The sequence below is a fragment of the Cyprinus carpio genome, chromosome A7 (genome assembly GCF_018340385.1).
Source record: "Cyprinus carpio isolate SPL01 chromosome A7, ASM1834038v1, whole genome shotgun sequence".
NCBI classification, from domain to species: domain Eukaryota; kingdom Metazoa; phylum Chordata; class Actinopteri; order Cypriniformes; family Cyprinidae; genus Cyprinus; species Cyprinus carpio.
Genome location: NC_056578.1, coordinates 19,385,510 through 19,399,667, shown reverse-complemented (window position 1 = coordinate 19,399,667; position 14,158 = coordinate 19,385,510). Strand labels below are relative to the sequence as shown.

Here is a 14,158-nt window from a genome sequence, read left to right as displayed (position 1 = left end):
GTCTACATCAATGGGTGTGTAAGACTAAACGCACACAATCCACACCTGTAGCACTTTGCCAGAGCGTGGCTCGATGACGCGGAGCTTCTTGTCCTTGCAGCTGGTGGCCAGTAGGCTGCCCTCTGTGTTAAATGACATACAGAGGATCACATCTGTGTGACAGTCAATCATTTTCACCGGCTCTCCAATCTCAAGATTCCAAATGAGGATCTACAGAAAGAAAAAAAAACAGTAGTCAAATATCAGATTCAGTGTATTTGACTGTTTTATTTTTGTGGCACTCTCATGTTCATATTTTGGACATTCAGAATTAGTTTTCACATAAAATCTTTAGTACCAACTGTCCACACTGTTAATTTAAACGATTAAATACTAGTTTGATGTTGTCATTTTGTAGCTCATATTACTGAATTAAAGTAAATTAATTAAAATTAAAAAAAATCAAATTGTTAAAAAAGATTTCATTACCTTGTAGTCATAACCAGCACTGAAGAGAATCCCACTAGTGGTTGGGTGCCACTCTATGAGCCCCACACGCCTGCTGTGGCCATACAGTTCTAATACAGACTCTGTCAAATTCCTCCTCAGTCCACCATCAGGAATCTCCCATATTCGCACCTGACACATACACGTGCAAACGCAAAGATGCAAAGAAGCAGAACACAAGCAAATAGCACTTCTGAATTAATAGCACAATTAAAATATGAAGGCAGTTTTAAACAATAATCTCAGGTTAGTTATTAATCTATAACTTCATAAATGGTTTAATTAGTCTCGAATAACAGAAACAACATAGGACATATACTGAAGCATTACAGTGATCAAGTATTCCTGAGAGCCAGCTAATCATCATCATGATCATCACATGTTTTCACCTGCTCTATCCATACTGTGATTTTGAGCAAGGCATTTTGGGCATCTTTCTGAGTATGTGTGTGTGTGTGTTTTTTTTTATTAATGTAATTTTTAACATTTATGCTCTAATTTATATTATTATAAATATAATTATAGATTCATTTTTTTATACTTACATTATAATTATTTACAGGGTTAATTCATATGATTTATGTAAAACAAATTTAGACACATGCAAATGACATTAAATTAAATTTCTATTTAAGTGATATTTTTGGTTCTGTTCAACAGAATAATGTTTCAGGTTCATGTGTTGGTAAAAAGTCTTCCAAAACCATGCACGTTATAAAAAAGTAAATGATGGTTTTCTATTCATGAACCAAGTTTTCATTGCACAGAAAGAGGTTTCCACAGATTATTTGAATGATGCTGACTAATTTGACCATTGTGGTGATTTTTCATTTTAGGTTTACTCACAGAAGAGTCCTCTGAACAAGAAGCGATTATGTTGTCATGAAAAGGATTCCATTTGATGTCCAGCACGTTGCCTTGGTGACCGCAGACCTTTGGATAGTGAGGGTCGATACGGCCAAACTGCAAGAGAGAAGTACAGGTTACTGACCTGATGTTTTATTTTTCCCCAATGTATAATCTAAAAGAGTATAAACAAAAGAATGTATGGACAGACATAACAAGATTAAAACATATACATATGGATAGTTGAAAACATTTACATTTTTATGAGTTGTCTGATATATGTATATAAAATCTGACAATAACACACCTGCACAGATACACACAAACGTCCACTGTGTGGCGCTACATACCTACAGTCATACCGTCAGTAGTAGACAGAATGTTAGTCATGATGTCATGCATGTTTGATGTCACTTTATTCCATTGAACTCCTTCTGAGGTCCTGCGGGATTTGTAGTTCAGCTCATGCGCGTTTATTAAAGACATAACGCTATCCTCTATAGGTCAGGCCTTCAACACAATAGTACTACTGGCAACACTGCTATTCTCTCAGATTAGCATGATAGAAATCATGTATTTGATTTGCTCTGTGTTAGATTATTGCATTAAATTAGCACTGCTGTTGCTTGAGGGGTGTTCATTTAGGAGATCAAAACTCCAAAGAACACAGAAAACACGTCCAATTATAAAATAGCAAAGCTTTTACTACTGTGACCAAAGCACTCAGTTACACGTTTAAATGTTTGCATACATGTGAGGATTTCTGATTTGGCACAGTGTTTTCCAAGATTATGTACAGCTCTTAGACTGATCCTTTGCTTATCATACAAACAATTCAAATTAAAAAGCAAATTTATTAGAACTATTACAGCCAAAACAACTTATACAAACTGGGAATTACTAAAGGCACAGCAGCCAAAAAATATAAAATATAAAATATAAAATACATACATACATAAATATACAAAGTGGCTTTAAAGTATTGCTTCACTAAAACTACTAAAATTATTAGTTGACCTTGGGGGAATAAATTAGTAAATAAATAACTAAAGGTATATTATGACCACTTTAATAATCTTTTAATTGCATTTGCCAAAGTGTCATATGGAAATGCTTTTGGTTCTTATGGCTGTTTCTCAGTTTCCTCGCTCTATTTTATTTTTTTAAATTCTTGCTTATTGTTATTCTTTGTGCAAAATAGTTACGGATTTGTGTGTAGGAGTGTGTTGGCGGCAGGCGATTGTTGACAGATGTGTTGGCTGAGTAGTCGCTGTCTGAGATCTTACAGTCAGAGACAAAAGGAGATAATATATTTAGCCACACCCTCTATTGTGAGCAACACAATGATGCGTGAGGAACAGCCATGTGATTACACTAATTATGATGTCAGTGGATGTGTAGACTACAGTCTAGACTGCCATAACTCTGATAGCACATTCTTGTAAAAAATGGTGTTTTCTTAGAGGACTAATTTAACATCCTTAGCAGAGAAGTTCTATGGCTTTGCTGAGCCACACTTCAATTAGTGTCACATGAATATCTACATCTAAACATTAAGTCAATATAACATTATTATGGGACAGCCCAGAATACGCTAAGTGTCTCTTGTATACAGGTTTAGAAGTTCGGGTTTGATTATGATGTTATTATGTATATGAGTCCTAATCACACACTAAACACATTTCTGAATACACATGATAATTTTACTCTTTAAATAAATATGCTAAATACAATAATGAATGAGTTATGACTCACTAGACCTGTACTAAAACTTGAGGCAGAAACAATTTTTTATAAATGTTAAATGCACACATCATCAGAACATGACTGGCTTTTCTAAAGCCTGTTCAAAATGATCCTGCATTCTTCTAACATTTTACATGGTTTCTGTACAAAATTCTAAACAAAGGGCATTACAGTTTCTGAGTTTACTGTATCCTAACTGAGGCATTATAAAAATGGGTGTGGGTCCAGTAAAAAGCACTTTTGGCCATGTTAAGTCTGAACTGGTTGGCAGTTTCCTATCAGTGTTGCCAGATGGCCTAACTCCCTTTTATATGTGTATATATATATGTGTGTGTGTGTGTGTGTGTGTGTGTGTGTGTGTGTGTGTGTGTAACTGTGTGCCTGCCTCCTTGAGCCTGCATTATTTTAAGAATTCTGATATCAGCCCAAACCATAACAGCACCACCTTACACATTATCTTTCACAGAAGTTTCTGTCAACAGCAGCTTAGCAGGTCAAGGAAAGGAACGGTTTCATTTCCAAATGGTTAAACAGTTTAATGATGACATCATCACGAATACCAGTCTTCTATTCATGCTCTTTTTTTTCTCTTTCCCTGGGCCATCTCATCATGGTTTCTGAATGCAGTTTCCATTCAACAACTGAAGCTCCTTTGTCATATGAGGAATTCCATCTGAAAAGCCAATGTTCTGCCACTATATTGCTCCCATGTGTCTGGATTTCAAATGTTCTATGAGGATTGCTTATTCTTAATCAGACAGTTGTCTCTGTAATATAGACTAATGTCTTGGGTTGAATAAACACATTAGAAAGATTTAATAAGCTACATACACACATTACAACAAATACAAAATTGCATTAAACTGCCAAACTTCACACAAGTTGTTATTTAAAAAGTATATTAATATTAATAACAACTATATATATATATATATATATATATATATATATATATATATATATATATATATATATATATATATATATATATATATATATATATATATATATATATATATATATATATATATGGCTATAAAAAGCTAAAAAGCAAAAATACTAAAGCTTATATATTGGTTACATAATGCCGCTAAAGATGAACTATAGCTTCACAGTGATTTCTCTGATCTCTATGGCAGATTTCAGTGATGGTGACAGAGAATTTCTCAGTATTACAGTAAGTATGTAAACTTTGCAGGGAGCTGTCAGTGCTAGACAGAGAAAGACAGACACACAAGGGAGAAGGAGGATGAAGAAGCTGGAAAAAAATAGCCCCACGTGGCGTCCAAAGAAACACATATGCGGAAGTCAGAGGGACTGAACTCTTTTCCAAGGCCTGGGAGCCCAGTTGGAGTCACAAACACTGTGGAATAAGCACATTAAGGGCACAAAGCTGGCCTTCTACATCACACATTAACTGGGTGACTCTGAATGTTCATTACAAAAGTGCTATTGATAGTTTATCCAAGTTGGCTGAGACTATGACCGAGGATCTGCAGGCCCACTGGGCAGTGTAGCATGACCGGATGCACTAAAGAGGAGGGACAGAAGAATAGACAGAATAAAGAGCGGAGAGAAGAAGACTGAAGAGAAGAATGGGACATCAGAGGCTGCCCGCACAGTTCTCATTGTCATATCAATGATAAACAGTGTGTGAGTAATTTTTTCTGCATGTGCTTTTTGTGCATTCTATCCACTTGCAGTGGAGGTGGAATTTTGAGGCACATTTAAATTCACTAACTTTGCATTTCGTATCTTTAGGACTTAAAATGTAGAAGAAAGAAAGTTGTACAGGTTTGAAACAATGTGAGGGTGAGTAAATGATGACAGAATATTCATTTTTGGGTGAACTCTTTAACATACAGAAACCCTGTCTCCTATCTTTCCATATGAAGCAGACATATAAAGCTGTTCTGTTCCAGCCAGAGCACATTGATGTCTACATTGATTTGTCCACATCACTATTATAACAGTGACAATCACCAGGAGTTTACAGCTTCCAGTGCTTGTCTATTTTACAGCATTAAAGCCAGAGATCAAACAAAGGAAAAGCATCTGCTCTCTGTTCACTTGTCAGGCTTTTTTTCTGGGCCTGTGAGCACTGTAACAGAAAGATTCAGTTTAGAGCATGTCAAGCCACTGGGTGAGGGACTTCATGGTTCTATGGAGTCAGGGGTAATGGAGATAGCAAACTTGCAAAAACAAACATTTGTGCCCTTCAAAATTATTAAAGGGGTCCTATTATGCTTTTTCACTTTTTGAATTTTAGTCAATGTGTAGTGTGTATCTCAAAGTCCACTCCAAAGGGAGATATTTCGTTTTTAAAAACTCCCTTTTCAAGAACTACAACAAACGGCTCTTTTGGACTACAGCTTGTTTTCCGGGTTTTGTGACGTCAAAGCAGCCCATTAGAATATCATTAAAATAATTCCCGCCTATGAAAATTCGAATGATTGGGAGGTGGGGAGGGCCGAGGTCATGGTTAGAACACTTGGTTGAGTGCATCAGAGAAAACAAAGAAGAAGAAGAGCTACTGCAGCATCAAGTTTTCGCAAGTTATTACACATGCACCTGAATAATTGTGTATGTAAATATGTATGTTACAATTATAATAATTTGGTGACAGTACAATACTGGACAACAATGTAATCTGTAGAATTTACACTTCAATTATGAGACTACAGTGTTTCCCATACACTGAGTGCGGGTGTTTTTATATCACTGTATTTCTGAAGGAAACCGAATGTCTTCAGAAAACTGGATGTCATTTTCATTTCATCTTGCATGTAATGCAGCGCTTGTGAGCGGAGCGCTGCTTTGTGTACAGCTGTTACCTCGATCTCTACCACTCCAACAGCGCCTCCTGCTGGCAGAGAATGATTTTGTTATATATGCCACACAAACAGAAAGTCTGTGGGAAACACTGGACTATGGTATAAATAAATTCCATATCTTGGAATATCCGTGCATGCAAAGGTTCTGCGCGATCCTCTTGTTCAGTATTCTCAGGGTCTGAATCCGACTCAAATCGAAATGGCAATACTGACACTGGAGCAGACGGAACTTGCTGCTTTGGCAAGGGGCGGGGCAGTACTGAAACACCGTCTAAGCTGTTCACCAATCACAACGCACTGGGACAGCTAACCAATCACAACACAAAAGGTGTGCCTTCATCAAACCTGGAACTAATCAAACTGTTTGTGCCAGGCTGGGGAAAAAGGTATTTTCATAATGTAAATTGTGTGAAAAGGAATGCGTTTTTCGAACCACCAAGCATGAGAGCATGTTCTAGTACACCCCCAAAACAAAATCTAGACTTTGTAAAAGAGCATAATAGCAACCCTTTAAACTACAATTTACCTCATTTTCAACAGAGCAATGGCAATAACATAACATTCTGCTGATTAATCTGACTTTATTGTGCTCTCTGGATGCAATAAAATCGTGTGTAAAGAGATATTTTCATTCAGAACGGCATGTAAGGCTGATGATACACAGGGAAACTTTTTGAGCAATGTTGCCATCAACGGGCAACCAGGTGAGACCATAGACTGTATAAAAACATGGACGTAGTGTCAGTGACGTCACCCGCAGATTTCTGAAGAGCGTATTTGAAGCACATAGTGGGCGGAACGGGCCATCGCCATCTTGGCAGCGCGTAACTCCCGGATAATCGAAAATGGGCCATGCCCACCTAGCTCGATGACAATGTCAGCAGCGGCAATCCACCTGTCACTCAAGTGGCCACGTCCTTAATTATGCAGAACTTTAAGGCTTAATATAATTTAAATTAATATAAGTGATGATGGAGCGACTCAAACCCGAAGACTTGTCAGATAAGAGGTGAGGTGAGCTAATCATAGGCTAAAGACCCAGGTAAATAATGAATGAATCTTTTCTGTTTCTTATAGCATTACAGTTGTGTATTGTTTGCAGTGTGATCAATGTTTGCGTAAGTGTTAGGGAAGTAACACGTAACATTTTAATTACATTTTGCTAAAATGAACGAAATGGCTTGCAAAAAAGATACATTCATTTTGCTAAACGAGACTCAAAGGTCAGAGTCGGTAAAATGATCCGAACTCCCCATCACAACAATATATGTGCAACATAAATGATAAAACTTTACGAATATTACATGTAATAATGCTATTTTGGCCTCATTTCTAAATATTTTTTATATGTTTCAATATATAGCCATTCATGGTCAATGCATATATTGCAGTATACTGAAAAATGTAAGCAATAGTTTCCCATATATGGAAATGTATTATGTAATACACTTGACTGATTGCACAGACACTACTGGAAGAGAGATGAACTGGATGATGACATCACTGAATCATCAATTACTGTAACTTACTTCAGCTGGGAAAAAAACAATTACTTTTTGTTATTGTCCACTTGCATTATTGCCTAACTATTTTCCTGTTTGACACTTTACAGTAAAGCTCTAAGGGTGACTTATATTGGATTATATTTTGCAGTAGACCTATATCTCCATATATATTTGTTTCGTAATGGAAGGTGTCAATTTCGTCTCATCCTGTGTAAAAATCAATAAATAAACTATATATTGGACTGTGGCGTTAATGAGTGACATTTCACCATGTGGCTCATTCCTAATAGGTTAAAATGACGGTTTTAACCCCATTTCACAATACTTACCGGTCTCCCCTATAGGCTGCTGTTCGTGTTAGTCTGAAGCCCTACATTGTGTAGGTCATGAATCCAGCATAAGCCATAAAACAAATCTGTCTCGAGAGAACACTGGTACGCGCGCGTGCTGTGTCGTCGTGGTTACCTGAGTGACCGGGATAACAACGAAAGATCCTCCTCCCGCGCTCTCCGTTACTATGGCGAGGAACTTGGCGTTGACTGCGCAGAAGTGGTTGTCATGGACGTTCTTTGTGACCGGGATGCCCTCGAAGCAGTGCTCTCGGTTGGCCACTTTGCCGTAGACGTTTCGAAACTTGGAGCTCCGGTAGGTCGGCCGCCATGACATCTGCAAAACCCATGCGAAGAAAACAGACTAGATTACAAATGAGACATTAGTTCTTTTTTCTGTAGCTTTTAATTTTTATCCTTATTAAATGTGTGACGCGGGCGGATGGGTTGTCCATATCAAGCCTGCATTTTAAAAATAAAGGTCCTAATTAGACTAGAGCTCGAGCCATAATAATCTGTTTACCTCTCTGTACTGGAGGATGATGTGAACAGGTGAGCATGATGTGAACTGATACTGTTAAAAACTGGGAAAAATCCATCATGTCAAGAATATATATATATATATATATATATATATATATATATATATATATATATATATATATATCTCCACAGAAACAGGCAACTCAAGAATCTTACACCAATTTTATTTATTTAGTTATCTATTTTGGATCCAAGCTGCTGCTGCTGCTGCAAAAAAAACAAAAACAATGATGAACCTTTATTTTTAATTGTATCAGAAGACCACGAATAAAACAGCATTATACATTTTAGAAAAGATGTGTGTTTTGGCATTAGACTTGCAGTAAAGCTGAATCTGCATTTTTGCAATAGACCAGCAAAATCTAGAAAAATACAAAAATTAAAATAAATCAAAACCATGAAATTAAAACAATGTAAACAAGACTGAACAAAAATCAACACCCAGATCCCAAATAGTTGTTACCCAGCCCATCGTCACTTAGGGTCTTGGGCCTATAAGCAAACTCATATACAGACTATGCCAAAAATATGTAACAATTAAGATGTCCAATGACCCCATGATATGATAAGTGAAATACAGGTATTGGACCCGTTAGTGCTGATTTGGCTCCATTTTCCAATATTAAACCTTTTAGATCCCTCTGCCACTCAAACAGAAAGCGGTTTTTGGATGCTTGTAAAATTTCACATAACTGCTGTTTGTAGTTTAGCCTGGAGGAATGCGCAAGGAACAATTTAGGCTCTAATGAATGAGGCTGTGTTATTCAAAATGAGCTGCGATTCCACCAGATAGCGGTCACAAGGAGTACAGGAAGTGTTAAATCACCAGTGTCTGATCTGAATCTTTATGAGAGATTGACATCACTCGTGACTAAAGACTGCATTGTGAATATCTGTCTGCTTTTGTGTGAGAACATGTACAACCCTTAGTCTTTAGTTGATTTCTAATATATATGACGACTAATCAGGAATTGTGTTAGCATAGTTAAAAAGTTCTGCTAATCATGTTCTGTTAGCAGTGAGGCTTGAAGTTGCATCTAAGTTCTTTCTGTCCTTGTAATTATTTTTTTTCTCTTCCACGTGTAATTTTCAGCTCTCCTACTGTGTGAATGTTTACAGCAGTCCTAAAGCATTGAGAGGTTTGTGTGCTTGTGTCATTTAAAGCTGCATGTGCATACACACTCGCTCAGTTCTCCAAAAAACCAACTGACCACTATCTGTGTACTGTGTACTCTCTGTATTACAACAATTCTATATATGAATCCACAACATATATTTTCTTATTCAATATATGAAAAAAATATACAAATATACCAAATTATTGAGGCTAATTTCCTACCTTTCCTCTGGTTTTGAGCTCACCAGCCTCTGAATTCTGCAGTCATCTACAATAAGAGCTTGTATCTTCTTCGGCTTCCTTAGTGCATCTAGTTTGCCGGCCTGAGTTGCTTGCATTGGTTTCTCTCTTTCCCTTTTTTCTCCAAGCGTTCTCCTCCCACAGCCTCCTTTCATCCCTCCCTTACTACTTCATTCCCTCCCTCTTCCCAGGCCCAGCCCCACATCAGCTACTTTGGCGCTACTGTAATTGCTAGAGGTCGAATATCTTTTTCTCTGCCTGAAACACACAAACACACAGTTACTCCCTTTCTAACATATACACATTACCTCCCTTACAGGCACAAATTGTTGCTCCAGCCTCTCTTTACTGTATGTCAGCATTTGCTTATTAATGTCTTTCTGCTCATTACTGCCATTAACTGAGCACACAGATCCCTCAAAATCTCTTTCAGTTCATAAAACATATTGATCTAAACTAAAAGACGATGTTAAGTTATATAATAAGTATGACGCAACTGCACTGTCTAAGTATACTTATGTCTGGGGGAAGTGTCCTCATTTCCACTGGAGAATGATCTTTTCGTGCATCCACCTATAGCAGTTATGGTCTTAAAAACATCATAACAAGATTAGCCTACCTTTTTGTTTCTGAGCTCTTTCCCCATCTACAGTATGTTCCTGTTTTTCTTCTTTTTTTTATCTCTCCACTCACTGTCCAGTCCTCCAGATAAAATCGTAAATATTATGTACTGTATTTGAGGTATGTAGTCTTACAGTTGCATATATATAACATGACATGATTAAAAGTTTCATCAGTATGTTGAAAGTTCAAGCTTTGGGTCGGTTTGGGTTAATGCATCTATATTAATTTCTTCCACAAAAAAAAACAAAAAAACAACCTTCAGATCCATTGATATACAATTTGATATGTGTGATGTATGTTAAATTTCTCAATGCATATTTTGTTTAATATGTGGACATGTTAAACAGAGTAAATGCACTTTTTATTAATTTTGTTTTGGTAGGACGTCCTGTTTTTTTTTTTGTTTTTTGTTTTTTGTGGTTGATCGATTTACAACTTCTCAAATAATTATAATTAGGCTATGATATTTTTAGAAATAAACAGGGGAATGTTAATAAGACCTTGGACATTGTCTGGGGCATTCTCAGGTCTATGTTAAAACAAATGTATCTCACTCTCTCTAATTATGTTGAATGTTTAAATGGAATATTTTGCTGGCTCTTGACAACCTCTATGCAGACAGACAAGATTTATTTTACTTTAGTGAGACAGCACTCTCTCCTTGGCCTTCCCTTCAGCTCTTCACTCTGTTCACCATGTGTCTGACACCCAACAGATATTTTGTGGTCTGGACTATTGCACACATTGATGCAAATACTGTCCAGAGAATATTTCTGACAGCATACTACACATTATAAGATGATGTTTATTTACCTGAGAGCATTTATGTACTGGTAATCAAGAAAAAGATGGGGTGATAAAGGTTAGTGGCAATAAAACAAAGTCACATTCATGTAGATGTAGTACTGATGTTGAACCTTAAGAGAAGTTAATATGTGTATTTTGAGAACTTGTCTTTATGTAAGGGATGCAAGGAGATGTGTGTGTATGCATGCACTGAAGCATTAGTCTCAGCCTCAGACCGCAGTTTGTTTAATGACCATCTGATGCATATTGCCCACAGAAATGGCAAGTGCCAGCTGAAATTGCCAGTGCTAATTTGACTGGCCGCATGGTGCTACCCAACATCTAGGAGTAAAAACACAATGGATTTTTTTATCAGTCATACTGAAAAACGTAAAAGTGTAAAAATAAATAAATAAAAATAAATAAATAAATAAAGTTTAAAAAATTTACCATTAGGGGTACAATAAATTGCTATGGGGGCAGCACTCTTAAAAGGACACCTTTGAATCTTATCTACCCCTAAAAAGTATATTTTAGTACCTTTACTATTACTAGTACTAGTACTATTGTGATTTGTGAACTGTTAGAATTAAATCTGTGATGCACTTCGTATACATTTCAGGTTTGTTTTCTGAGTATGTCTGTGAAATAAGCAATACATGTTTTTTTTTTGATGGAAGAAATTCTGATCAGATCATCTGGACACATTTTTGGTCTCTTTTTCTTGTTTCTGTATAAATTATTCATGATTATTTTATTTTTTATACTGATCTATCTAGTCTATTTCAAATCTTTCTTTCTGCCTTCCATTAATGCATCTTTGCACCATTACTGAATGGCAAAATGCAAGGCCAACCATAGGCTATTATCATTCATTTTTCATAGTGCACTGTCCCATTCATTGCTCCATTACAGCATCCAAATATTAGATCTCCCCAACCCAACTCTGCCTTATTCATGTAAATAATCATTCAAAGATACTGATATTCCAACAGCTTCCAAGTCAGGAAGCAAGCCTCTTCTGTCTTTAAAATGGGACAAAAAAATAAATAAAAAAAAACTGATGAAAGGCCTCCAGAGGGCCACAGCTGGACATTGGTTAGACTGCTTTCAGCCCCTCACCATGTCAGGGAGCCCGTATTTGTTGGGCATTATAGAAGCTAGCCTCAAGCTCCCACTTCTGAGTAGCACGAGTGAGTTCTGATGCAATTCTGTCTCTGTGGGAGTTAAATAACTCTGAGCCTGGAGACCCACTGCCTGTTTAGGCAGCTTTGGCTCCAGCTGTGAATGAAATACAGCTGAAAGAGAGCCAGGTCAAGTTGCATGCTGTCCTTTCACACACAGAGAATGAATGCTGGTGACTGTAGAGACAGGTTTTAACATAGGCTTCGATAAATCTTGTCCTTAAATCTGTCCAAAATCTGCCAGCCTTGATCTTTGGGAAACTAGCTATAGAAAATTCAGCATTTACTTTACTGCAGACAGAGATATAATGAGAACAACATGAGATTTACCTGAGGTATAGCTGCCAAGTGGCAAATGATAACCCTTACGAAAAAGAAGTTTATTCAAGTGTGCTATTAGTATACTTCTTTTAAACTAAAAATAGGAAAGTATGCTTTTAGTTTACTTTTTATATACTTCTCAGAAATGGGCTTTATGTACTCCTCAGAAATATAATTAAAATGACATTTAAGTATACTTGACTTATACTTACAAAAAGTCTAAATATATTTGATCTATACTCGTGCTCCTAGAATCCGTGTTTTCATTGTTATACGTTAGAGGGCGCTAGTACACATCTTCTGTACAGAATTTCCAAAAAAACACAAGTGAAGAAGAAGAAGAAACAACAGATACTAACACATGTAACACGATCATCTGATATGAAACAGCATCAAAACTGTAACATTATGGAATAAAATGTTGACTGATGAAGAGGTAATCATAACAGTCAAGCTTTGGGGTGTTGATTGACTCCATCTACATTTTGATTATCATTCTGAATCCAATTCATTTTTCAGTTTTTTGTTGAAAATGTTATTTCTTTATTTTTTATGAAACTTACCCACATTAAAGTGTTTAAAAAAAGAATGCATGAAGCTAGAATAAAAAGTTTTTGTTTACAAGCAGATACCCTGCTCTTTCTTTGGATGTTTTGTATGTTCAGATATTCATATAACAAAATATATACCAATTAAAACCTAAATAGGGACATAGTAGTATACTTAAAGTATTGATGTAAAGTTCACTTAAAGAAAACTTATGAGTATACTTGCAGTATAAAACTACTAAACTAGTAGTTTACTGAGACTATACTTCAAAGTGTACATAGTATTTAATTAGTAAACTGTCAGTATATCTATAAGTTCACTTTCAGTATAATTGCAGTACATAGAGGTAAACTAGTTGTGTACTCAAAGTTTGCTACTGTTATACTTAAAGTATACTTTTATATACTAGAAAGTGGGCCAATTTAGTCCCAAGGAGTATTGAAACAGAACACTTACAAGTATACAACTAGAACACTGATATTTGTATACTTGCTGCATAAAGTATACTTAAAAATATACTTGAACTTTACTTAAGTATACTTAATAAAATAAACTTGAAGTATACTAATTTTTGGTAAGGGAACACTACTTTCTCTGTGTATATTGTTTGTTTTGACTGGATTCGCTATATTCTTGCATACACAAAATGATGAGGTCATCCTAAGCCACAAACTTATGTTATTCAGCAATGGAAAATACCTTGAGGAAAACAATTATATGTTTAAGTTAAGTTCCAGAACAGAATCATTTTGTCAGGGCTGAAGGGCATTTAAATCCCTTCGATTCTCAGTGAGGGCAGAACTCAGGGGAGGGAGGAAAAAGGCTAGATGTGATAGAAACCCTCATTACTACTGTACTGGAGGGTGTTTTGTGTACTGGGGTGCCCTCTGTTTGTTATTGGCTGTCTGATTGGCTGTATTTTTCCTCCACCAGGCAGGGCAGAGGCAGCTGTAACAACTGACACTCAGATTTGAAAATTTTGCACACTGTACTTCATATATAACATACTGAAACATGTCTCTCATTGTAAATGTCCTAACAGTGTAAA

General features: G+C 36.3%; 1 protein-coding gene across 3 annotated transcripts in view; it reads right to left on the bottom strand.

Annotated features, from left to right (window-relative positions):
• The window catches only part of LOC109063077 (coronin-2B), a 38,048-nt gene that overhangs the window by 7,738 nt on the left and 16,152 nt on the right, over positions 1-14,158 (bottom strand). For 2 of the 3 annotated variants that reach the window (XM_042760159.1, XM_042760160.1), the window contains exons 2-5: positions 7,883-8,083; positions 1,333-1,449; positions 469-618; positions 46-210 (exon numbers count right to left, since the gene is read on the bottom strand). In XM_042760159.1, coding sequence (XP_042616093.1) covers positions 46-210; positions 469-618; positions 1,333-1,449; positions 7,883-8,083 — 633 coding nt within the window. Of the gene's footprint in view, positions 1-45; positions 211-468; positions 619-1,332; positions 1,450-7,882; positions 8,084-9,628; positions 9,787-14,158 lie in introns of those variants that run through there. The other variant, XM_042760161.1, reaches the window with a different exon arrangement.